This window comes from Oryctolagus cuniculus, chromosome 11, assembly GCF_051225735.1.
Source record: "Oryctolagus cuniculus isolate XC-2025 breed Fujian yellow rabbit chromosome 11, ASM5122573v1, whole genome shotgun sequence".
Taxonomy (NCBI): Eukaryota; Metazoa; Chordata; class Mammalia; order Lagomorpha; family Leporidae; genus Oryctolagus; species Oryctolagus cuniculus.
This window is the reverse complement of record NC_142877.1, coordinates 101667095-101692308: the sequence shown is the minus strand read 5'-3', so window position 1 is coordinate 101692308 and position 25214 is coordinate 101667095. Positions and strand designations below refer to the sequence as shown.

Below are 25214 nucleotides of genomic sequence, written 5' to 3'. Positions count from 1 at the left end.
TAGGGCTGGATGAGTGTCAACAAATGTTTTCAATTTCTGTTATGAAAGTCCTTTATTTCACCTTCATTCATAAATGCAACTTTTGCGGGGTACAGTATTCTGGGTTGACAGTTTTTTTTAAGACTTGACTATATCTCACCATTCCCTTCTAGCCTTTAGGGTTTCTGATGAGAAGTCTGCCATGGAAAGAGATGTGGCATTTTCTCATGCCCATTTTAGAATATTTTATGTTTTACTGTGGAGAGTTTGACTATAATATGTCATGGTGGTCATGTCTGTTAGGAGTCCTATGTGCTTCCTCTATTTGAACATCCCTTTCTTTCTCTGAGTTGGGGAAGCTTTCTATAGTTATTTCACTAAATAGGCTTTCTACTCCCTCTCTCTTTCCAGTCCTTTGGGAATTCCTAAGATCTGTATGTTTGGTCATATGATAGTGCCCCAAAGGTCTCCAACACTATTTTCTTGTGTGTGTGGTTTTTTTTTTTTTTTTTTTTTTTTTTTGGTCTAACTGTAAGATTTCCAAAGATTTGTCTCCTAGTTCGGATATTCTTTCTTCTGCCTCATCAAGCCTGCTGTTAAGAATTTCCATCACATTTTTTATTTGATCGACTGAATTCTTCATTTCTAACATTTCATTTTGATTTCTCTCTATTCTCTATTTCCTGGAAAAGTTTTTGTTCATGTCTTGTATAGTTTTCTTTAGTTAATGGATTTGTTTCAGATTTTAATAATCCCATGATTAATTGTTTAAATTCCATTTCTAGCATTTCCTCGAGCTCTTCATCTTTGCATTCTAATATTGTTGTGTATCCTCTGGGGGGTTTATGGTAACTTCCTTATTCTTGTTATTTGCATTTCAGCTCTTATTTTTCATTTTTGGAGTTGGTTTTTAATTTTTTCTTCTATTGACTTTTTTTCCTGCGGCTTCCTGGAATGTCTGCCCTTTCAATGAATACCAGGAGCTGTGTAGTGGGTGTGGCCTGTGGGCTCTGGTCAGTGCTCTAGGGTGGGGTGAGTTTCCAGGGTAACGATTCCTAGCTATGCCCTACAGCTTTTCATAGCCACCTAGGCCCCAAGGTCTCAGCATCTAAGGTTCCCCCAGATGCTCCTTGCAGGCGTGCCCCCCTTTTGTTGGTATTTTCCCAGTCACTTCCCAGTCAATCTCTGAGACACTGGGTGCTGCAGAGCATTCCCTCGGTTCCTAGATCTCAATCACACACTACAGTCACTGGTTTAATGTCTGCCTGCTGCTGCTGCCAGTGCTGCATTCAGGTGCCCCCTCTCAGTGGGCTGTTATATGTGCACCTGCAGGCTTCCCTGGTTCTAATCCTGAATTAAAATGGCATCCAATCTCTCTCGGCCGGGTAGCTGGTTTTGTTTTGGAGAGATTAGTTTTAATCAGCCGTCTCTCTCCACTTTCACTTGGACCTCAGGTGACCGCCAGCAACCTCCGGCTCCCCAGGTTGTGGACTGCTACACAGACAGATTACTGCCATCTGTCCTGCCCCTACCCTGGCCCTGTCTCAAAAATACCACTGGCTCTGGCTGTCCACAGCTTTAGTTTTCTGAGCTCTCTGTGTGTGCATCGACACTCACCACACCAGTTCAAGCTGGTTCCCCTCCTCCCATGGGGCTTCCCAGGCAGTTTTCTCTTCTCATCTCTGATGAGTGTATACCTCCTGCGTCTCTTCGCTGTTTCTCCCAAGCCCTATGCAGCATGCCACTCTCTAATCTGCATGGTTTTTTTTTTCCTCTCAGCTATATTGTTAACAGAATAAAACCAAAGTACATGGGCATAGTAGGCTAAGCCTCTGCCTGCAGCAGTGGTATCCCATATGAGCACTGGTTCATGTCCTAGCTGCCCCTCTTTCAATTCAGCTCTCTGCTTATGGCCTGGGAAAGCACTGGAAGATGGCTCAAGCACTTGGGCCCCTGTACCCACTTGGGAGGCCCTGGAAGAAGCTCCTGATTCCTGGCTTCAGATCAGCTCAGCTCTGGCCATTGGAGCCATTTGGGAAGTGAACCAACAGATGGAAGATCCTCTTTCTCTTTCTCTCTGTCTGTAACTCTACCTATCAAATAAATAAAATATTAAAAAAAAAAAAAAAAAAAGAGGCCAGCACCACGGCTCAATAGGCTAATCCTCTGCCTGTGGCACTGGCACACTGGGTTCTAGTCCCAGTCAGGGCGCCAGATTCTGTCCCAGTTGCCCCTCTTCCAGGCCAGCTCTCTGCTGTGGCCAGGGAGTGTAGCAGAGGATGGCCCAAGTCCTTGGGCCCTGCACCCACATGGGAGACCAGGAGAAGCACCTGGCTCCTGGCTTCGGATCAGCGCGCGCGCCAGCCACAGTGACCATTGGAGGGTGAACCAACGGTAAAGGAAGACCTTTCTCTCTGTCTCTCTCTCTCTCACTGTCCACTCTGCCTGTCAAAAAAAAAAAAAAAAAAAAGAAGAAGAGAAGAAGAAGAAGTAGTACAGAAGAGCATACATACTACATTACCTTTTATGTAACAGAAATAAATGGTTACAGATATAGAGATAAATATATATGTTACAGATACCAGCTTGTATGAAGGTTTTTTTTAAAGATTTATTTATTTATTTGAAAGGCAGAGTCACAGAGGCAACAGCAGAGAGAGAGGCGGGGGGGGGGGTCTTCCATCCGCTCATTCACTTCCCAAATGACCACAATGGCCAGAGCTGGGCCTATTCAAAGCCAGGAGCCAGGAGCTTCCTCCAGGTCTCCTATGTGGGTACAGGGGCGCAAGGACCCAGGCCATCTTCTACTGCTTTTTCAGTCCATAGAGAGAGCTAGATCAGAAGTGGAGCAGCCAGGACTTGAACCGGCACCCATATGGGATGCAGGCACTGCAGGTGGTGTCTTTACCTGCTATGCCACAGTGCCAGCCCCATGAAGGTATGCCAAAACAAACTGTAGAAAATGGAATTAAAAGGTGAGCTTATTCTAACACAAAAAAATTCATAAACATACAGTTTTTTCAGAATGCACATTTTCCATAACTTTTTGAAGATTCTCCATATGCAAAATCTTGAGATACCAAAATAAACTTATCTTTTAATTCCTATTTCCAGAACAGGTCTTCAAAGAGGGAGGTGCCTTTCTCTGAAGGGAGGAGAGAACCTCCACTTTGACTATGACCTTGTCTAAACAAGATAAGAGTCGGAGAACTCAAGGGGCTTCCATAGCCTTGGAAACTCATGACTGGTGCATAGGGAGATTACTGATGCCATAAACAGGAGTGTCAATTTGTAAAGTCAACAACAGGAGTCACTGTGCACTTACTCCTCATGTAGGATCTCTGTCCTTAATGTGCTGTACACTGAGGCTTAATGCTATAACGAGTACTCAAACAGTATATTTCACTTTGTGTTTCTATGGGGGTGCAAACTGTTGAAATCTTTACTTAATGTACACTAAACTGATCTTCTGTTAAAAAAAAAAAAAAAAAAAAAAGAAACTATCAATTCCCAACTTGACTCTCACTGGGATTAAACATGACAATAGGTCTGATCTGATTTCATCATCATTTAAAAAAAAATCATCTATTATTTTTCACTTTATGTTTCTGTGTGGGAACAAACTGTTGAAATCCTTACTTAAGGTATAATAAGCTGATCTTCTGTATACTAAGATAATCGAAAATGAATCTTGATGTGAATGGAAGGGGAGAGGGAGTGGGAAAGGGGAGGGTGGTGGGTGGGAGGGACGGTATGGGGGGGAAAGCCATTGTAACCCATGAGACGTACTTTGGAAATTTATATTCATTAAATAAAAGATAAAAAAAAAAAAAAAAATTCCTATTTCCATAAACTTTTTGAAGTGCCTTGTATATGCAAAAAAAAAAAAAAAAAAAACACTGGAAGGTTAAAACAAAATAAAAATATGATTACCTATGGGGTAAGGAAGTAGAGAAGAAGGAACAGGGAGGGATCACAGCAAGGCTTCTCTGAATATAATTTATTATAAAGCTTTAACTTAGGAATCACGCAAATGTTTTGTCTATTTTTTTGAATAACCTAAAAAATTCTGATGAATATAAGCAGTTTTCATAGACAATTTTCCACTAATACAGTCATCTAACCTTCATTTTAAATGACTGCAGAATCCTACAATAAATGAATGCACTAATTGTAACATGTACACATTTCCCTTGTAATTCATGCTTATTACAAACTGTTGATGTCTGCCACTAGGCTGGCTGTGTTTTGTCCTAGGTTCTGCTGTAAATTATTCAAATACATTCCAGTCTTATGAAGTACCATATGCGCCTGAGCTCCTTTCACTACATTTCGGATTATAGACCTTTACGATTTCAGAACCAGCATGGACAAACCAGTACTTCACCACACGCACAGTGGTTTTCATTCAGTGAGTTCTATGGTTACAGACTAATTATATGATATCTTCTCTGCCTTATCTCTAGAGACCAAGCTGGGACATACAGAAATGAAGTAGTTCCTCAACTGAAACACCACCTTTGAAGATCCTTTCCTTTATTCCCCCCGTGGCTCCCTATTTCTCTCCCATCATTGCTTTGCCATTTGGGGCCATCAGAATCAACCCCTACATTTCAAGAAGGAAGAAATTATTTCCTGCAGCTTTCAAAGTATTTTCATAAATGACAGTGAAGCATGAAAGATATTTATAGTGTCTTACTCTTCCACTCCTTCTAAAAATCCTGAAGAAACGTGGAGAAGTGAAAACTCCAACCACACCTACCTTGAGGAGGTCCAGAGTCAAGACCTTCTAGTGGAGCTGAAACGTTCAGTTCAGGTCCACTGACCAACAGAACCCCGCCCGCAGCACCTACTTCTTCCCACGAATTGGAACAGCCTGCTTACAGCGGGAGAATTCTCAGCAGGAAGTTCCTCAGTGTTAGATGCACTGCTCTTTTCAGAATTAGGAGGTGCCTGAGGAGCTCATCCACTCACTCTCATCTTCACAGAACCTGCACTGTGAGGGGCTATAATATATCAGCTCTTGCCCAATGCCTTCATGGAAGGCAAAGTTGACAAACTCACTAAAAACTACTGAAATTAAGCCGTGGATACTGAAAAGGTGTTTACAGTTAAGATACCCTTGAAGAGAAGCCTGTAAACCAATTAAATTTCTCTATTTTACAGACAAAGACCCACACCAATCAAGCCTTCAATCATTATTAAAGTATTAAAGCTGGATGTACAGGTTAATATCATAAAGCTATGTAGATCATAAAGCTATGAAAATACAGTTTCTGAAGCAAGCAAACTCAGTGTGAATGATTTACACAGGCAATTCTCGATTATCCTTAGATTTCAAGAAACTCAGACTTCAAAGAATAAACTACTCACCTCCACACAGTATTGAGACAAAGCCACCACTGCCAAATGATTATGAGGGGAAAAGTCACAATACTGGATAGTGCTGTTACGGCCTGTTTGGATTTCGGCCAATAGGTCACTGGTATGAAAGTCAAAAACCTATCAACAAAAATAGAGATATCTATGAAAGTAAAATATTTAAAAAGGCAAGTTATACCCAAATAGAATCTAAATTTGGCCGGCGCCACAGCTCACTAGGCTAATCCTCCGTCTGCGGCGCAGGCACCCCAGGTTCTAGTCCTGGTTGGGGTGCCAGATTCTGTCCTGGTTGCTCCTCTTCCAGTCCAGCTCTCTGCTGTGGCCTGGGAGCACAGTGGAGGATGGCCCAAGTCCTTGGGCCCTGCACCCACATGGGAGACCAGGAGGAAGCACCTGGCTCCTGGCTTCAGATCGGCACAGCGTGCCAGTCGTAGCGGCCAATTGGGGGGGGGGGGGTGAACCAACGGAAAAAGGAATACCTTTCTCTCTGTCTCTCTCTCTCTCTCTCACTGTCTAACTCTGTTTGTAAAAAAGAATCTAAATTTATTTTTCAAAGAATCTTCTTACCTTTTCAAATATAAGTCCTGAAAAAATATTACAATTGCTAGTAATTGGCATAATTAATAAAAGTCATAAACAAGATTTATATTAACATACATATACTTTTAAAATATTTCTTAACTTGAAATATATTTTCTATAAAGGAAAATTCATCACAGATTATCTATCAAGGTTGCCTAGACAGAAATAACACCACCTTTGTGACTAAATGAGGAACTAGCCAAATTAACATACCAAACAGTTCTCCCTAATGCTTGTTTATTCAAGAGAAAATGCATACTCATCAATGATGATCAAAATAATACAGAACAGACTTCCTAAAATGATATTAGCTCAATCATTTCTATTTCTCTCCAGAGCTATCAAATTACTCATTACAATAAATTATTTCTTATTTCCAAACAAAAAAAAAACCTATTTTTGAGTAATTTAAGCTTAAGTGTCTTCAATTTTTAAATAACTTTTAAATGCTGAATACAGTCTTCTAAAGTTTTTGTCAAATGATAACATGGTTTGTATTTATGAACACACACATTGATACAGTATAGTGATTTAAGACCAAAGCAATTCCAGCAATTTTTAAAGAACGGCTTCCAATCAGAGCCAAAAATATGTTCAAACAAATGTATACCCCTGAGGGGCTGGCACTGTGGTGTAGCAGGCATTCCATACAGGCCCTGGTTTGAGTCCCAGCTGCTCCACTTTCAGCTGCTCCACTTCCAATCCAACTCCCCACTAATATACCTGGGAAAGCAGCAGAAGATGGCTCAAGTCCTTGGGCCCCTGCACCCATGAGGGAGACTCTGAAGAAGCTCCTGACTCCTGGCTTTGGATCAGCCTAGCTCTGGCCTTTGTGGCCATCTGGGGAGTGAACCAGTAGATGGAAGATATCTTGCTCTCTCTCTCTCTCTCTCTCTCTCTCTGTCTCTCCCTCCCTCTTTAACTCTTTCAAATAAAAAAAAAAAAATAGATCTTAGAGAAAAAAAAAAAACAAAGAGCCTGTACTGTGGTGTAGCAGGTTAAGCCTCCGCCTGCAGTGCTGGCATCCCATATGGGTACTGATTCAAGTCCCCACTGCTCCAATTCCAATTCCAGCTCCCTGCTGATGCACCTGGGAGAGCAACAGAGGATGATTCAAGTTCTTGGATGCCTGCACTCACATGGGAGACCCAGATGAAGCTCTGGCTCCTGGCTTCAACCTGGCCCAGTCCTGGCTGTTACAGCCATTTGGGGAATAAACCAGCAGATGGAAGATTTCTCTCTTTCTCTGGATCTCTGCCTTCCAAATAAATAAATAAATAAATAAACCTTTAAAAAATTAACTGTATACCCCTGAAAGCAGGCACAGATGGTAAGCAGCATAGCACTGAAGGCCAAAATCAAAGGACAGGAAATCAAATTTAAAATGCTTCCCAGGACAGGTTGTTCTTAAAAATTACTGACTGAAAGTGGTAGAAGAAATTTGTCAAATGTGGAACAGTCAATTGTCCCAATTACAAGGCAGCAAAAGACAAAAGACCTGACAACAGGAGTAGACCAAAACATAAAAGAGTTACAAAGAAGTAAGGAGGAAAGAGAGATCAAGACATACGAACTTGGGATCTACATGTGGTTAAGGGTCATCTTGGGACAGCTTTACTTAGCATGGTAATATGTGAAGCTGGGTACAAACTTTTAAAACCAGAAGGCATGGGGCTGGCACTGTGGTGTAGTAAATAAAGCTGCCCCCTGCAGTGCCAACATCCTATATGGGTGCCATTTCGAGTCCCAGCTGCTCTACTTCCAATCCAGCTCTCTGCTATGGCCTGGGAAAGCAGAAGATGGCCCAAGCCCTTGGGCCCCTGCACCCACATGGGAGATCCGGAGGAAGCTTCTGGCTCCTGGCTTCAGATCGGCCCTGCTCCAGCTATTGCAGCCATTTGGGGAGTGAACCAGCAGATGGAAGACCTCTCTCTCTCTCTGCCTCTCTGTTACTCTGGCTTTCAAATCAATCAATCTTTAAAAAAAAAAATACTAGAAGGCATTTCATACAACATACATTATTTTCCTCTCTCACTAAAGCAGATCTTTTAAAATCTTTTAAATATTTTGCTTAACACCACTGATAATTAGGAAAATGCAAATCAACCACAATGAAATACCACTTCACACATCAGGGGCTGGGGAAATAGGGGAATAGAAGTATGAGGTGATGAAAAAGCTTTGGAGACACAGGCATTTAGGCAAACACTGAAGATGCCCATGCCCATATCAGAGTGCTTAGGTTTGACACCCACCTCCAGTTCCTAACTCCAGCTTCCTGTCCAAGCAAATCCTGGGAAGCAGTGGTGGTTGCTTACGTTAACTGAGTTCCTGACACCCCCAGGAAATATCTGCATTGATGTTCCTGACACCCACAGGAAATATCTGCATTGATTTTCTGGCTCCTGGCATTTGGGGAATGAACCAGCAGATGGGAGCTCACTTGCTCTCGCTCTCTTTCTGCCTTATTTATTTGAAAGGCAGAGTTACAGAGAGATCTTCCATTCATTAGCTCACTTCCCAAATCACAATGGTCAGGACAGTCCAGGCCAAAGTCAGGAGCCAGGAGCTTCTTCTGGGTCGCCTATATGGGTGCAGGGGCCCAAGCATTTGGGCCATCTTCCACTGCTTTCCCAGGCACATTGGCAGGGAGCTGGGTCCGAAGCAGAGCAGCTGGGACTCAAAATGGTGCCCATGTAGGATGCTGGCATCACAGGCAGAGGCTTAACCTGCAACACCACAACACTGGCCTCAAAACTTTTTTTTAAAGTCTGAGGAATATACAGGGGTAATGGTTGTACAACATTGTAAATGTAATTAATGTCACTGAATTACATACTGAAAAACAAAGAGACAACTTTTACATTAATGTAATTTATAACACTAAAAATTGTTTTAATCTTCAAATCTCACAAATGCAGTGGTTCCTTTTCTGTTCTCACAAATTTTAGCAAACTTAAGATAAAAGAAGATTGTTTTTCTCTCCAAAGTTTTCTGATAAAGGGGTATAAACCCATAAGCAACCAAGTTCCTAAGGCCACAGCAACCAGATCAATAAGAACCATACATGTGGCCCGTGCCGCAGCTCAAAAGGCTAATCCTCTGCCTGCGGTGCCGGCACACCAGGTTCTAGTCCCGGTCAGGGCACCAGATTCTGTCCCGGTTGCCCCTCTTCCAGGCCAGCACTCTGCTGTGGACCGAGAGTGCAGTGGAGGATGGCCCAAGTGCTTGGGCCCTGCACCCCATGGGAGACCAGAAGCACCTGGCTCCTGGCTTTGGATCAGCGCGGTGCGCCAGCCACAGCGGCCATTGGAGGGTGAACCAATGGCAAAGGAAGACCTTTCTCTCTGTCTCTCTCTCTCACTGTCCATTCTGCCTGTCAAAAAAAAAAAAAAAAAAAAAAAAAAACCATACATGTGATCCCTTGGTGAATTTTTATATAACTGTATTGTATATTTCAAGTATGCTATTTAGAATACTGATAAACTATTTAGGTGTTAAAAAATATGACTAGAAAAATCACTGAGCCAGGGCTGGAGCTGTGGCATAGAAGATTAAGCCACCACCAGCAATGCCAGCATCTCATGTGGGTGCCAGTTCAAGACCCGGCTGTTCCACTCTCCACTTCCAATCCAGCTCCCTGTCTATTCACCTGGGAAAGTAGCAAGAAATGGCCCAAGTCTTTGGGCCTCTGGAAACACATGGGAGATCCAGATGAAGCTCCTGGCTCATGGATTCAGCCTAACCCAGTCCCAGCCCTTGAGGCCATTTGAGGAGTGAACCAGCAGATGGAAAATCTCTGTTTCTCTCTCTCTCATCTCTTTATCTGTGCCTTTCAAATAAAAAAATAAATCTAAAATTAAAAAATTTATTGAGCCATAAATCAATCCTGACTCCCCTCCTATTCACAGTAAACTTTGGCTGCTCTGCCTCACTAGTAACACAGTGCTCTTGGAATCCATTGTATCTCTCTGATATTTATATCAAAAGAAAGTATTATGTGAGAGCATTCTCAACAACTTAAATACAAGCTACTGTTAGATTTGGGAGGAAAAAGGAAGCTATTTTTTTTCCCTTTACCTTTTTTATGCACATCTTCCTCATTTACTTTATAAAAAGCTCATCTTATTCAATTAACTTTTTAAAAAAAGATTTATTCAGAGTTACAGAGAGAGAGAGAGAGAGAAAGAGAGAAACAAAAAGGGGGGGGGGGGGTCTTCCATCTGCTGGTTCACTCCCCAAATGACCACAGCTACCAGAGCTGGGCTGATCCGAAGCCAGGAGCCAAGAGCTTCTTCCGGAGTCTCCCACATGGGTGCAGGGGCCCAAGCACTTGGGCCATCTTCCACTGCTTTCCCAGGCCACCAGGAGGGAGCTGGATTGGAAATGGAGCAGCCAGGACTTGAAATGGTACCCATAGGGATGCTAGTGCTGCAGGCAGAGGCTTAACCTACTACACCACAACGCCGGTTCAATTATTGATGTGAGCCACCAAATCACAGAATTTTAGGGAAAAGAAAGCATTTGGAAATCACCTCCTAAATATATTTGAAATCACAAAAGAGAGAAACAAAGAGAAAAAGAAGTGATACTGAATGTATTCCATATTTTAAGTAAATTCAAGGAACATGGCACAGCCTAAATTACTTCTGCATTGTAGGACTTGCCATATCATAAATGTGTTAGCTCACACTATGACATCTAACAGAAGAAAGCAATACCTACACTTCCCAGACCTGCATGACTAAGGAGACCTTTCCTTACAAGGCCATCCACAGCCTCCAGAGCACAAGTCCCAACAACTAGGAGGTTAGGGAGCCTGCCCAAAATCACACAGCTCAACTTCATTTAGAACATTAAACAGTATAAAAATCCAAAAAGTAATAGAAGTTTTAATTTTCTTTAATTCAGCCTAAATCTGACTTTTTGAAATACTAATACTTACAAGGATCTTATTTTTTGCTGCCACCATTATCCTAGCACCATCAGCAGACCACGAACAACATTTCACTATTACTTCCATATCCTCTTGCGGGTCCTCTGAAGTTAGGAAGAATTTCTTCACATTGATGCTTTTCACCTCATTTGCTGATTTCACATCCCAAAGCTTCAAATTAAAAGGAAAAAAAAAAAGCTTATTTTCATCTTAAACTATACCTCTAGAATTTACCCTGGATTAAATGTCATGCAAAATTATTTACTTCACCTAATGAATTATTTCTAGCTAGGCATGACTTTCTGTAAGTTAAGTACTCCAGTTTCACTCATCATTTTCCTAAAACTACAAATAAAAAAGAGACACACTGCCCAAAATGCATAATGTAAAATTAAATAAAAAGTTAACAGAGCCTTGCATGGCATGGAAGCAGCTAAGGACTAGGTGCTGGCAGCTAAGGACAAATGTAGAATAAAGCAAGCTGAGGGGAAGAGACACAACTTGCCATTGCTGCCCTCTGCTGTGCCAGGCATGAAGTATGCTTCTCATCTACTCTATGCACAGCAGGAAGGCTACACAGGGCCCATCCAAGATGAGTTATAACCTAGCAGAGCAAACAGACACAAAAGGAAGTTCCTGAAAATAGAAAATAAGATATACTGAAAGGAAGCATGACTTCTTATGTTCTTGATGGGCTACAGAAGGCTATAAAATTGGATCCTGAGGAACAGGACACAAAATATTCTACACCTCACTCACTATGGGGTCATTTGAACAAGACACAGGCCTTGGAGAAGGTTCATCTTCACTGTACTGAACCTTAAACATTGTCCCAGCTTCTACAAGTGATAAGGCTACAAAGTCCAGAATCTAGGGTTGGTTTAAAAGGAAGGACACACACACACACACACACACATACACACACAAACACACACAAAACCCCTCCCAGCTCCCCCCCAAAAAAACCTACACTGTGTGGGGAGCAACTCGGACTATACTGTTACTGGAATTAAGACTTATTCTATGCATCTGCTCTCTCGCAATATGGCGCTGGGAGAGAAGAAAACAGCTTCTACACAGCTGCCTCCAGTTCAGCCAATAAACTGTAGGACTTGCTCCTGATTGGAGGAGAGCAGCGTACTCGGCGTGTGGGCAGCCGAGTTAGGATTGGCGGAGGAGGACTATAAAGGAGGAGAGAGACGGCATGCACCAGGAACATCTAAGGGGAACATCTAAGGGAACACCTGTGCAGCCCCCAAGAGAGCCGGCCGGCGGTGTGCCGCTCCCCTGCGGAAGTGGGGAATGTGGCCAGGGGGAACTGCCCTTCCACGGAGGTGGAAGGGACAGTAGCCAACCCGGGAAGAACCAGCAGCAAACCCGGGGAGGGCCGAGCAGACGAAAGAACAGCGCAGGGTCCTGTGTCGTTCCTCCACGAAGAGGGGGAGCGACATAATGGTGCCGTGACTCGGATATGAAGCCTAGGCAGGGTTTAGTGTTGTTCCTCCATGAAGAGGGGGAGCGACATAATGGTGCCGTGACTCGGATAGGAAACCTAGGACGGATAGGAAACCTAGGAGGGAAGAAACGGGAAGAAGTGGAAAATATCGGAGAGAGAGACTAGCAAACAGCCTAGGGAAAAGCCGGACGAAAGAGGTGCCGGAGGAAGCTGTTGAAAGCCTAGGCATAGATTCGGATACGGACTACGGGGGGAAGCTGGGAGAAATCTCTAAGGTCGAAAGCGAAAGTGAAAGCTAGAACAAACAGACTTGGATGCGGACTGTGGGGAGAGGCCAGGAGAAATGAGGGAGGAGTATTGTTGGAAGAAAGCTTGGGGAAACATACCGGGTAGAGAAAAATGTTAGGGAAACTGAAGCCGCGGGGGGCAGGCCGAGGCGGAGACGAAAGCCACTTTGGGGTTCTCAAGTTAGCCCGGGAATAAGGGGCGAAAAGTTGAAACCAGAAGCGGAAACGTAAGCCAGATTGGGATCCGTCTGATTAGCCCGGGGAGCAAAGGACGGGAAGCCAAATCGTGGGGCGGAGACGTGAGCTGGGTTGAATTCGCCAGGTTAGCCCGGGGAACTTAGATTGAATGCTAATGGCGGAGACGTAAGCTACGCTGTGTGACTCGCGGAGGCTGCCGCGCGCAGAGAAAGCGTGCGGGGCACAAGTAGATAGGGAATGCGGGGCTAGCGCGGAGACCGCGGAGTGTGCGCGCGAAGCCGGGAAGCCGCGAAGCCGCGCAGATAAGAGAAGCGGGCTGAAGCAGCTCAGAACCGGAAAGCCGCTGAGAAGCAGCCTCGGGGTGGGCGCCGGGAAGCCGCAGGGATAAGAGAAACAGAAGTTTAGAAGTAAAATGAGAGAAATAGGAATGCTGGAAGATAGAAGTAAAATGGGAGAAATAGGAATGCCCGGAGATAGAGAAATAGAGAAATAGAGAAAGGCCTCCCCACAATACCGCAAGGAGAAGGCTTGGATTCAGTCTGCCTGATTAGTGAGGCGATGAGCACCTGCGGGCGGCTAGCAGCTTATGCGCCGCAGGTCACCGAAGACAGGCACGTTATTAACATCAATAGTCTCCCCACAATACCGCAATGAGAGGGCTTGGATTCGGTCTGCCTGATTAGGGCGGTAAGCACCAACAGGCGGCTCGACCAGAGTATGAGCCGCAGGTCACCGAAGATAGGCACGAATTAACATCAATAAGGCCTCCCCACAACACAGCAATGAGAAGGCTTAGATTCGGTCTGCCTGATTAGTAAGGCGGTAAGCACCAGCAGGCGGCTCGACCAGAGTATGAGCCGCAGGTCACCGAAGACAGGCACGCATCAGCGCCTAAAAACCTCCTCACAACATGGCGAAGAGAGGACCCGGATTCGGTTTGCCTGATTGATAGGACTTGTAAGAACCTGTGGCAACTCTAGCAAGTAGAGCAGAGTGTGTGCCGCGGGACACCGAAGACAGGCGCGTATCAACGCCAAAAAATAAAAAAAAAAGGGGGATCTGTGGGGAGCAACTCGGACTATACTGTTACTGGAATTAAGACTTATTCTATGCATCTGCTCTCCCACAATATGGCGCTGGGAGAGAAGAAAACAGCTTCTACACAGCTGCCTCCAGTTCAGCCAATAAACTGTAGGACTTGCTCCTGATTGGAGGAGAGCAGCGTACTCGGCGTGTGGGCAGCCGAGTTAGGATTGGCGGAGGAGGACTATAAAGGAGGAGAGAGACGGCATGCACCAGGAACATCTAAGGGGAACATCTAAGGGAACACCTGTGCAGCCCCCGAGAGAGCCGGCCGGCGGTGTGCTGCTCCCCTGCGGAAGTGGGGAATGTGGCCAGGGGGAACTGCCCTTCCACGGAGGTGGAAGGGACAGTAGCCAACCCGGGAAGAACCAGCAGCAAACCCGGGGAGGGCCGAGCAGACGAAAGAACAGCGCAGGGTCCTGTGTCGTTCCTCCACGAAGAGGGGGAGCGACACACTGTTTCTCAGACCTTAACTCATCTTCCAAAGCAAAGCTCCAAGACAAAACCTGATTTGTCTGGACAAACACATTTTTAAGTCTCTTTTAAGTTTAGGAAAGTATAATATATACTAAGAAATACAGCCAAAACCAAAACCTTTCCCCTTCAAACAACTGTGTATGAACTGGATAAAGCAAAAGACACAGCAGGGACTAAAACAGTTGGCTTTTCCCTATATTAAAGAGAGACAGAGACAGAAAATAACTTAAATACCAGAAGCTTCAGTCTCTTCAGCCAGAATGTATGAGAAAGCAGACTCTGCTTCCCTACTAATACAAAAAACAAAGCAACCATTGCCTGGATTCAGGAAAGAGAGAACTAACAAAGTCCAATTAAATTATATCTGCCCAGGGAGAGGCCTGTGGCACAGCACTCAAGAGGCCACATGTGATAACTGCATCCCGTATCAGAGTACATAGGCCCACATCTGACCTCCACTCTTGATCCCAGCGTCCTACTAAAGCACACTCTGGGAGGCAGCAAGTGACAGCTGACGCAGCTGGGTCACTGCCACCCCTGTGGGAGACCCAGAGTGAGTTACAGGCTCCTGGCTTCGGTCTGGACCGGCCCTGGATGTTGCAGGCATTTGGGGAGTGAACTGGGAGAAGGAAGATCTTTTCTCTCTGCCTTTCAAGATAATCAGTAAACAAATAAGCAAATTTAAAAAAAAAAATAAGTAAATAATATCTGTCTGAACTATATCTTCTGCTGCTGGCCTGCCTTTAGCTCTTATCAAAGTAGCAATGAAATCCTACATATCAAAGGATTATGTACTCTCATACCAGCATTTCAGTTTGAGTGAGTCACTGCCCTGTATTCAAGGTGCCTATGTGTTCCGTGCCCTCTGTACTTTAAGAGGTAATTATTAAATAAAGTCCCACTTTGAGATAGCTTATAATCAGAGCATGAAAAACACAAGCTTATAAACATGATAGCTGACAAAAAGCTTAAGAAAATTACATAGTCTATGGGAGAAAAAATAAGTTCATAGTTTTCACCCTTTCGGAAGGTAAAAGCTTTAGAAGACTTTGACCTTGAAATACTGTTATCTAATATCATTTTGCAAGACCCCTGCTTACTACCTATCACTGCATTAGTGAAAACCAGCCAGAAATACTGGCTTAACAGCACTGTGGGAAGGCCACCACAAACACCAGGCAGTTCTCACCAAGAGTACCGTAATGTTGGTCCCCTGCAGCTAGTACTTTGTGCTACATAATCACCTTTTGATATAAACACAAGGAGACAGAAATCAAAATCCTGTACCCAACAAACAGAACTCTTTCTAAGTTTCCCTCTGAGTTTGAAGAAGTCTTAGATTAATTTGCAGGGACATAAAAGGGTTTAATCATCTTTAACACATTTCTTTAAGATTTTTAAAATTTATTTGAAAGAGTTACAGAGAGAGGTAGAGAGAGAGGAGGAGAGACAGAGAAGTCTTCCATCCACTGGTTCACTCCTCAAATGGCCACAATGGCTGGAGCTGTGCCTATCTGAAGCCAGGAGCCAGGAGCTTCTTCTAGGTCTCCACCATGTGGGTACAGGGGCCTAAGGACTGGGGCCATCCTCTGCTGTCTTCCTAGGTGCATCAGCAGAGAGCTGGATCCAGAGTGGAGCAGCTGGGACTCAAATCAGAGGCCTTTTGGGATGCTGGCGCTGCAGGCCAGGGCTTTAACCCAATGCGCCACAGCACTGGCCCCTTAAAAACACATTTCTTTGGGACCCAGTCCCAAAGGGACAAATATCATATGTTCTCTCTGATTGGCGACAACTAACTGAGCACCAAAGGGGAAACTTGTTGAAGTGAAATGGACACTATGAGAAACAGTGACTTGATCAGCTCTTGTCCTGACGGTTGATGTACAATGTAACACTTTATCCATTTTAGTATTTTTTTTTGTTCTAGTACCGTTGGTTGAACTCTGTAATTAACACACAATTATTCTTAGGTGTTTAAATTTTAACTGAAAAGTGATCCCTGTTAGGAATTTGGAAAACATTATGCTGAGTGAAATAAGCCAATCCCAAAGGGACAAATACCACTTGTTCTCCTTGATAGGTGACAACTAACTGAGCACCAAAAAGGAAACCTGTTAAAGTAAAATGAACACTATGAGAAACGGTGACTTGATCAGCCCGTTGATGAGCAGCTTAATATGTTATCCCTCTTAGTATTTTTTTTGTTTGTTCTACTTAATACTTTTGGTTGAATACTGTAATCAATACACAATTCTTCTTAAGTGCTGAAACTTAACTGAAAAGTGATCGCTGTTAAATATAAGAGTGGGAATAAGAGAGGGAAGAGATGTGCAATTCGGGACATGCTCAAGCTGACTCACCTCAAACGGTAGAGTTAGAAACATACCAGGGGATTCCAATTCAATCCCATCAAGGTGGCATGTACCAATGCCATCTCACTAGTCCCAGTGATCAATTTCTGTTCACAATTGATCGTAATGATAGGACTAAGAACCAAAAGGATCACATAAACAAGAATAGTGTCTGCAAATACTAGCTGATAGAATAAAAAAGGAAGAGAATGATCCAACATGGGAAGCGAGATACACAGCAGACCCATAGAATGGCAAATGTCCTAACAGCAATCTGGCCTCATAATCAGCCCTTAAGGCATGCGGATCCGGCTGAAATGCCCATGAGAATATTTCAGGCATGGAAAGCCAAGACACTCTGGTAAAAAACAAAAACAAACAAACAAAAAAAAACAGCTAAATGAAAGATCTCCACGAGTGAGATCCCAGTGGAAAGAATGGGTCATCAAAGAAGGAGGTACCTTTCTCTGAAGGGAGGAGAGAACTTCCACTTTGACCATGGCCTTGTCTAAATATGATCAGAGTCAGTGAACTCAGGGGGCTTCCATAACCTTGGCAGCTCATGACAAGAGCCTAGGGTGATTACTGATGCCATAAACAAGAGTGTCAATTTGTTAAGTCAACAACAGGAGTCACTGTGCACTTATTCCTCATGTAGGATCTCTGTCCTTAGTGTGCTGTACATTGAGATTTAATGCTATAACTAGTACTCAAACAGTATTTTTCACTTTATGTTTCTGTGTGGGAGCAAACTGTTGAAATCTTTACTTAATGTATGCTAAACTGATCTTCTGTATATAAAGAGAATTGAAAATGAATCTTGATGTGAATGGAAGGGGAGAGGGAGTGGATAAGGGGAGGGTTGCGGGTTGGAGGGATGTTATGGGGGGGAAGCCATTGTAATCCATATTCTGTACTTTGGAAATTTATATTCATTAAATGAAAGTTTAAAAAAAAAAAAAGAAACAAAACATTGCTGAAATGACTAACATCCCCAGGTAACCTGTCCCCATGTGCCTTCCTACTCAGTGGTGGCTATTAATCATAATTAGATATATATTACTCCTGTGTATCTTTTTATGCTTTTCTTTATATAGTATCCATCAGTGATACATGGTGTAGTTTTGCAACCTTTCAATTTTCATGATTTTGGCATCATATTGTAATTGTTGTTCAGTGTTCTGTTTTGGGGAGAAGGTGGTGAGCATTGTTTTTGAAATTTGTCCGTGTGGGTATACATATTTCTTGCTTGCTCATTTTCCCCTTTCTATATTTCACTGTGTAATTATATTTCATACATTTCCTGTTAATGGACATTTGAGTTCTTTCCGTTGTTTATTCCTTATAAACAGTGTTTCACTAAAAAAAAAAAATAAAAACACATTTCTTAAAAACTATTCTTGTCACTTTGAGATTATATAAATGAATCCAGATATAGACACACATACTACCATAAGGAATTTACAGGCCAATAAGAGAATAAGAGAAAATAAATATCTCTAACACAACATATATCAGATGTGTCATATGAGAGGAAAAGACAGCACTGAAGGAACGCTGCATTCAGTCTGCAGGCTTAAGGAAACACTGTGTGATGCCTTACTCCTTAAAGTTGAGTCTACCTTATACCAACTTAAGAGACAGTTTTGACATCAAACAGACAGAAGAAACACTGTAGGGCTAGAGTCTATCTAGGCCAAGGTGTCAATGAAAAGGGAGAACTAGTCCAATTTGATTATAGCATCAGGGGCTGGAACGCTTCCCACAGAGTTCTCATAGCACCTTCCATCTACTTTTTTTTTTTTTTTTTTTTGACAGGCAGAGTGGACAGTGAGAGAGAGAGAGAGAAAAAGGTCATCCTTTGCCATTGGTTCACCCTACAATGGCTGCTGTGGCCGGCGCACGCGCTGATCCGAAGGCAGGAGCCAGGTGCTTCTCCTGGTCTCCCACAGGGTGCAGGGCCCAAGGACTTGGGCCATCCTCCACTGCACTCCCAGGCCACAACAGAGAGCTGGACAGGAAGAGGAGCAACCGGGACAGAATCTGGCACCCTGACTGGGACTAGAACCCGGTGTGCCGGCGCTGCAGGCATAGAATTAGCCTATTGAGCCGTGGCGCCGGCCTCCATCTACTTTTGCTGTAGACGGGCATATAGAATAAAATTGATCAGGTTTGTGAGCTGAAAGATCACACCTTCACCACGCCCCGTGTGACCTCATGCCCCTACCTGACCTGTGTGCCCACCTGCCAATCAGGCTAATTAACCACTCCCCTTTGGAAGTAGATTAAAGGCCTGGGAGACGGTGGGCCCGGCCCTTTTTGCCCTCTTTTGCCATTATGGACCTTTGTTGCCCCGTGCCTTTGGGGGCGTAGCCTTTGGGCCGCCCACGCTCTCTGTCTCAGCTCTGCTGCCCATGATAAGCTGTTAGTAGCTGCTCACAATGTTCGCTGCATGTGGCTTTTGGCCTGCTTTCTGCTTGGCATGAATTCCAACTTAATTTCCAGACTTTCTCTTCTCCCTTAGATTAGACTAATGCCTTCACTCCCCTATGCATTTCTCTCACTGAATTAAAAGCTTAAAAACTTATCACGCTGCCTGGTTTATTTATGCCAGTATTCAGAATTCTTCTCTGAATATGAGGCAAGAGCCCACACAGCTTATTAATTTCAAATTTATTAATAAGTATCTGGTAACATAATTGGCACCCCAGATGGGACTTTTAAGGGATATGTTACCGATATTACTTTCATCATTTTCTTGGTTCATTTATTCACTTACCTCTTTTCTCATCTTCACTCTAAAAACTTCAAGACAGAAAGTGTACTTTTTTTTTACTGTTTAAAATAAAATGTCTAGCACGGTTTCTGGCACACAGTATTCAATAAATGATGAATAAATATATTTAAATAAAAGATAGATTACAGGGGGCCAGTGCTGTGGTACAGCAGGTTAAAGCTGCAGCCTGCAGTGCCGGCATCCCATATGTGCGCCAGTTCAAGTCCTGGCTGCTCCACTTCCGATACAGCTCTCTGCTATGGCCTAGGAAAGCAATAGAAGATGGCCCAAATCCTTGAGCCCCTGTACCCACGTGGGAGACCCGGAAGAAGCTCCTGGCTCCTGGCTTCGGATCAGCTCAGCTCTGGCCATTGTGGCCATCTGGGGAGTGAACCAGCAGATGGAAGACCTCCCTCTCTATCTCTTTCTTTTTCTTTCTCTCTCTCTCTCTCTTTCTGGCTCTACCTCGCTCTATAACTCCTTCAAATAAATAAAATAAATCTTTAAAAAAAAAGATAGGTTATTCCCAAGTTTTAAGTACAGAGAAGTAGACAACAATGTTACTCAAAGAAATAGGGTTCAGATTAAAGATGCAGATAGAACACATACATTCCTCTCCATACCCTCCCCAAATTCAGGTAAAATAGTAATAAAGGGAATTTTTCTTACTAGGCATAATCCACAAAATGAAGGAGAATGGAGGAAAAGTTAACAAAAACAAAACTGTAAAGACTAGAAAGCAGAAAGATAAGTGATAAGGGCACTACTAAAATTTGAATCTGAGGTTGTAGGAGGAGAAATCAACCCTCCCAATTCATACCACAGAACTCTTAAAAGACTTAGGAAGTGTTGGCACCTAGTAACTTGTGGCAAAGGTGAAATTAACTCAAGAGAGATATTTTAAAAATCTATTTAAATCCCCTTCCTACAATCCAGGTGAGTTGTGTTCCTATGCTGGCCAAAGGACAGAGGATTGTTCTAAACCCTACACAACAGAGAGCACAGTCACCATACTGAAAAATAGGGAAATAGACAAAGCCTATACTCCAAATGTTGAAATCTCTGCCTACACATCTCAGAACTTTCCAACTAGCCTTACATCCTTCAAAAGGAGACTGTAAAGACTGTCCCCTCACCACACAATCAAATAAATACAAAAGACATTAAGATGTTCAGGCCGACATTGTGGAGTAGCGGGTTAAGCCTCTGCCTGTGATGCCAGCATCCCATATGGACACAGATGTGTAGTCAGAGATCTCAAAATTTGAAATATAAACTTTCTCTATGCCCCTATTTTGAAGTATGGTGATTGTGCTCTCTGCTCTCTGTCCTTTGGCCAGCACAGGAACACAGCCCACTGGACTTTTAAAGATTTCTCTTGATTTAAACCCACCTTTGCCACAAGGTACTGGGTGCCAACACTTCCTGAGCCTTTTAAGAGTTCAAGACCTAGTTGTTCCACTTTCAATCCAGCTCCCTGCTAACGTGTCTGGGAAAGCAGTGGAAGATGGCCCAAGTGTTTGGGCCCCTGCACCCACGTGGAAGACCCAAAAGAAGCTCCTAACTCTTGGCTTCAGCCTGGCCTAGACTCAATCATTGTGGTCATTTGGGGAGTGAATCAGCCCCCAAAAAGGTTATTTCCAGGGCCAGCACTGGGGCACAGTGGGTTAAACTGCTGCCCACGGCTCTGGCATCCCATGTGGATGCCGGTTCAAGTCTTAACTGCACGCACCACTTCTGATCCAGCTCCCTGCTAATGCACCTTGGAAAACTAGTGGAAGATGGCTGAAGTCCTTGGACCCCTGCACCACATGGGAGATCCAGAAGAAGTTCCTGGCTCCTGTGTTTGGCCTGGCACAGCCCTGGCCATTGCAGCCATTTGGAGAGTGAATCAGCAGATGGAAGACTGATCGCTCACTCTCTCTTTCTGTCTCCCCTCTGTATCTCTGCCTTTCAAATAAATACGTAAATCTAAAAAAAATTACTTCCAAGTAAATAAAATGTAAAGTACCAGATAAAATTTGAATACCTGACAAGTTTGAATAAGGAGCAAGTTTAGACAATAGAGAGCTTTAAGATTAAATTTATATATAGCAGATATAAACATATATAAAAATATATACACACACACACACCAACTAAGCAAATGAAAAACTATTAACCCTAGGAAAAACAGGAAGTTGCATGACAAAGGAAAAAAATTCATACTACATGGCTCAATTGCAATTATTCATAATGATGTAAGCACTGTTCTAAGGAAAAACGTGAAACATAAAAGAATAACAAAAACTGGGTCATCTTTGAGAAGAAAGTAATTGGTTCAGTTTAGAGTATAGTAGTGCTGAGGCTCAGTCTGTTATTTAAGTGACAACTAACAGGTAGTCAGGGATGCATATGGGAAAAACGGGGACTAGAGCTAACACACCTGAGTCACTCATGGAAGACATGAGAGTTGAAGCCATGCACTTGGACGAACGGGGACACAGAAGAGGTGATGGAAGTGGTAGCCAAGGCTAGAAGCTACAGGAACAACTATATTTTAATAGGAAGGGAAAAGATAAAAGGGATTAGAGAGGTAAGAGAACAAAGAATAAAACACTGATGTCAAACAGAGTTTCAAAAATGAACTAGATGGTCAGTGGAGGTTTGAACACTGACCATATAATAAAAAGGATAAGATTAAGAAAAATATCAGTGGGTTAAACCACTGGCCTGAAGCGCCGGCATCCCATGGGGCGCCGGTTCTAGTCCCAGCCACTCCTCTTCCAATCCATTTCTCTGTTATGGCCTGGGAAAGCAGTAGAAGACCCGAGTCCTTGGGCCCCTGCACCCAAGTGGGAGACCTGAAGGAAGCTCCTGGCTCCTGGCTTCGGATCGGCACAGCTCTGGCTGTTGCGGCCATCTGCGGAGTGAACTAGCGGATGGAAGACCTCTCTCTCTGTCTCTACCTCTCTCTATAACTCTTTCAAATAAATAAAAATAAATCTTTAAAAAAATTAAAATATCATATTTCACACTAATAAAGACAACAAAACAATGGAGACTGAAAATAAAACTATTTTACGCTTTTCCAGGAAATATAAAGAAGGGGGTTAAATAGTGGGTGGATACTCAGAAAAGAGAGGTTAAGATAGATGACTTAAGTTTAGTCATAAAAGGAAAGGAGAAAACAGAAAGAATATTTCATTTATTTATTTAAGAGACAGAGAAAGACAAATAGACCTCCTAACCACTGGTTTACTCACCAACATGCCTGCAACTGTGGCTGAGTCAGGCCAAAGCCAGAGCTGGGAACTCAATTCAGATCTCCCACACATTGGCAGGGATTCAACAACAGGAGCCATCACCCTACTGCCTGGCAGGAAACTGGAATCAGCATCCAGAGTCAGGAATCAAATTCAGTCACTCTGACGTGAGATGCAGGTACCTAAACCAGAGCCTAAACCAGAGTCTGAACCTGCCCCAGAATGATTATTTTAAAGGACAATATCATCAAGGAAAAATCAAAGGCTTTTCACTTTTTTTGGTTTTATAAGGCTAGGGAACACTCAACATTTACAGGGTATGGGAAAGAATTAAAAAAAAAAAAAATCTAAAGCAGAAGCACAGAGAGGAAATAACTAATGAAGCAAGTTGCCAAGGAAAGAAAGAACAGTAGGCCTAAGGAAAGGATTTTCCAGGCAATGGCACAAGGAAAAAGGGGGAAGAGTAGAGAGTATTTACAGAAGTTTTTTAGGAGGATTAAGGTGGGGAGTTCTTAGTGGATCATTTTAACCCCCTGTATATGTATAAAGTAAGGTTAACTCCACAGAATGAAAGGGTTGGGGTATAAGAACATGAGAAAAGGAACGGAATAGGCATCATGGTAAAAACAGAAAATCAAACAGGGATTAACAGACAGTAACTTAGCAGGAAAGAAGGCACAGTTAATTCTACAGGCCAGGTTTGTAGAACAGAAAAATTGCCTGGTTTTAAAACTGTCTTGAACATTCAGCAAACTAGTGATAATGGAATAATACTAAGGATAATGTAATCTTTTCAGAACTTGGAATTAGCAATGGAGATATCATGAAGAAGAACTTGGCTTAAGAAGCAGAATGTCTCCTTATGAAGTCAAAGGAAGGGAGGGAGGGAGGGAGGGAGGAGGGAGGAAGAGAGAATAGGCTGAGAACACCATAAGGACTACACAGAAGAGAGCTGCCTAAATCCGTGCAAGGTATTTTGAAAAATCTCCTATGATTTGTTTACCAAAGGAAGAATGTTTGATACTTATAGATACCACATCAAAGAAGTCAAAACCTTTTTCCCTGAATATTCTATGTAAGATCTTCCCAGCATCCATTAATAGCTAGCTAAATTTTCTGCAATCAGATTCTACCCAGAAAAGGTCCCTGGATGCTCTGCAGTGATTTATATAAAAAATTAGTTCTCAGGGATTGGATTAAGGTGGTGGAGCAGGGAGGGAGCTTACTGCTCTAGTCTAGGAGAAGAAATTTTTAAAAAGTGGAGAGAGTGCAGTCTCAGGGGAAGAGTTAGGGAGAAAACGGCAGAGGAAACTGCACGCAAAGTAGAGGGACACAGTGGACCTAGGTGGAGGGTGTAGATGTGCACAACTCAGGACCCCAGCAGCTGGGGGCTCTGTAACACCTTTGGACAGATTGCAGTAGCCCAGGCCACTGGCAATAAAGCTGCAGGAAGAGCCTGGAAGGAATCTGGCTTGGAGTTCGGGGGACAGAGTACCTGCCAAACTAGAGAAGAAAAGGGCGGGGGCATGTTTCTCTCTCCCCGATTACCTTGCAAATGGCATCCTATAACAAGCCAAGAAAGAGTGGGTACACCATTTTGGACATGCATAACAGCTGCACCAGCTCATGTCAGCACCCAGCAACCAGCCAAACGGAGACTCCTGAGTCTGGCAGAGAGAACTGACAGAGAGGGCTGGGTGCTCATGACTGTGGCAGACTTGTGCGTCAGAACTGTGAAAACACTGAGGCTTCATGGGAGGGCTCAGGGCGTGGCTGGGTCTTTGGGCAGTCACTGTGGGAGGCTCCACATGCTCAGGGCTCCCTGATTCCCTGGTGAGGGACATTGCTGGGGAATGTGTGCTTACACCAAGGACTGAACAGATCCTTTGTGTGGTCCTTGTGGCAGCAAGGACGAATATTATACCCACTGGGGATAGCGCCCAAGCATTGGAGTCCTTTGAGGAGAGGAAGTGAGCTGACTACACCAACAGACCAGAACAAACCTCCCCTCTGATTAAAAAAAAGAAGAAATTTATCACACTCAATCTGGGTGTCACCTTAGACACTCCCTTCATCCTGGAGCACTGAACAGAGCTCCATGGCCATGCCCACCACACACCTCTAGGTATTCACGAAAAATGGACACTTCACTAATCCACAGAGGCATAGTCCAAAGACAAAAACCATCACAGGAAAAAAAAAAGAGAGAGAGAAAGAAAGAAACCGGTGAGTATCTCCACAAATGCAGAATAATAAACACACCAATTCAAGAAACAAGAATAAGGAACACAACATGATGCCCCCAAAAGAACACAACACTTTAATACTAGACTGTGAAGATGAAGAGATTCAAGAAATGCCAGAAATGGAATCCAAAAAATTGACTGTGGGATTACTTAGAAGTAATCAGAAGCAAAAACATATATATGGCATGAAATAAAATTTCTACCACGAAATTGAGA

General features: G+C 43.4%; 1 protein-coding gene across 6 annotated transcripts in view; it reads right to left on the bottom strand.

Annotated features, from left to right (window-relative positions):
- Nucleotides 1–25214, bottom strand: part of APAF1 (apoptotic peptidase activating factor 1) — a 129863-nt gene that overhangs the window by 38923 nt on the left and 65726 nt on the right. For all 6 annotated transcript variants that reach the window (XR_016216979.1, XM_070052732.2, XM_070052733.2 and 3 more), the window contains 2 exons: nucleotides 10889–11050; nucleotides 5353–5481 (listed from right to left, as the gene is read on the bottom strand). Coding sequence is in view for 5 of the 6 variants with exons in the window: in XM_070052732.2 (XP_069908833.2) it covers nucleotides 5353–5481; nucleotides 10889–11050 (291 nt within the window). In the remaining variant the exon portion in view is untranslated. The remainder of the gene's footprint in view (nucleotides 1–5352; nucleotides 5482–10888; nucleotides 11051–25214) is intronic.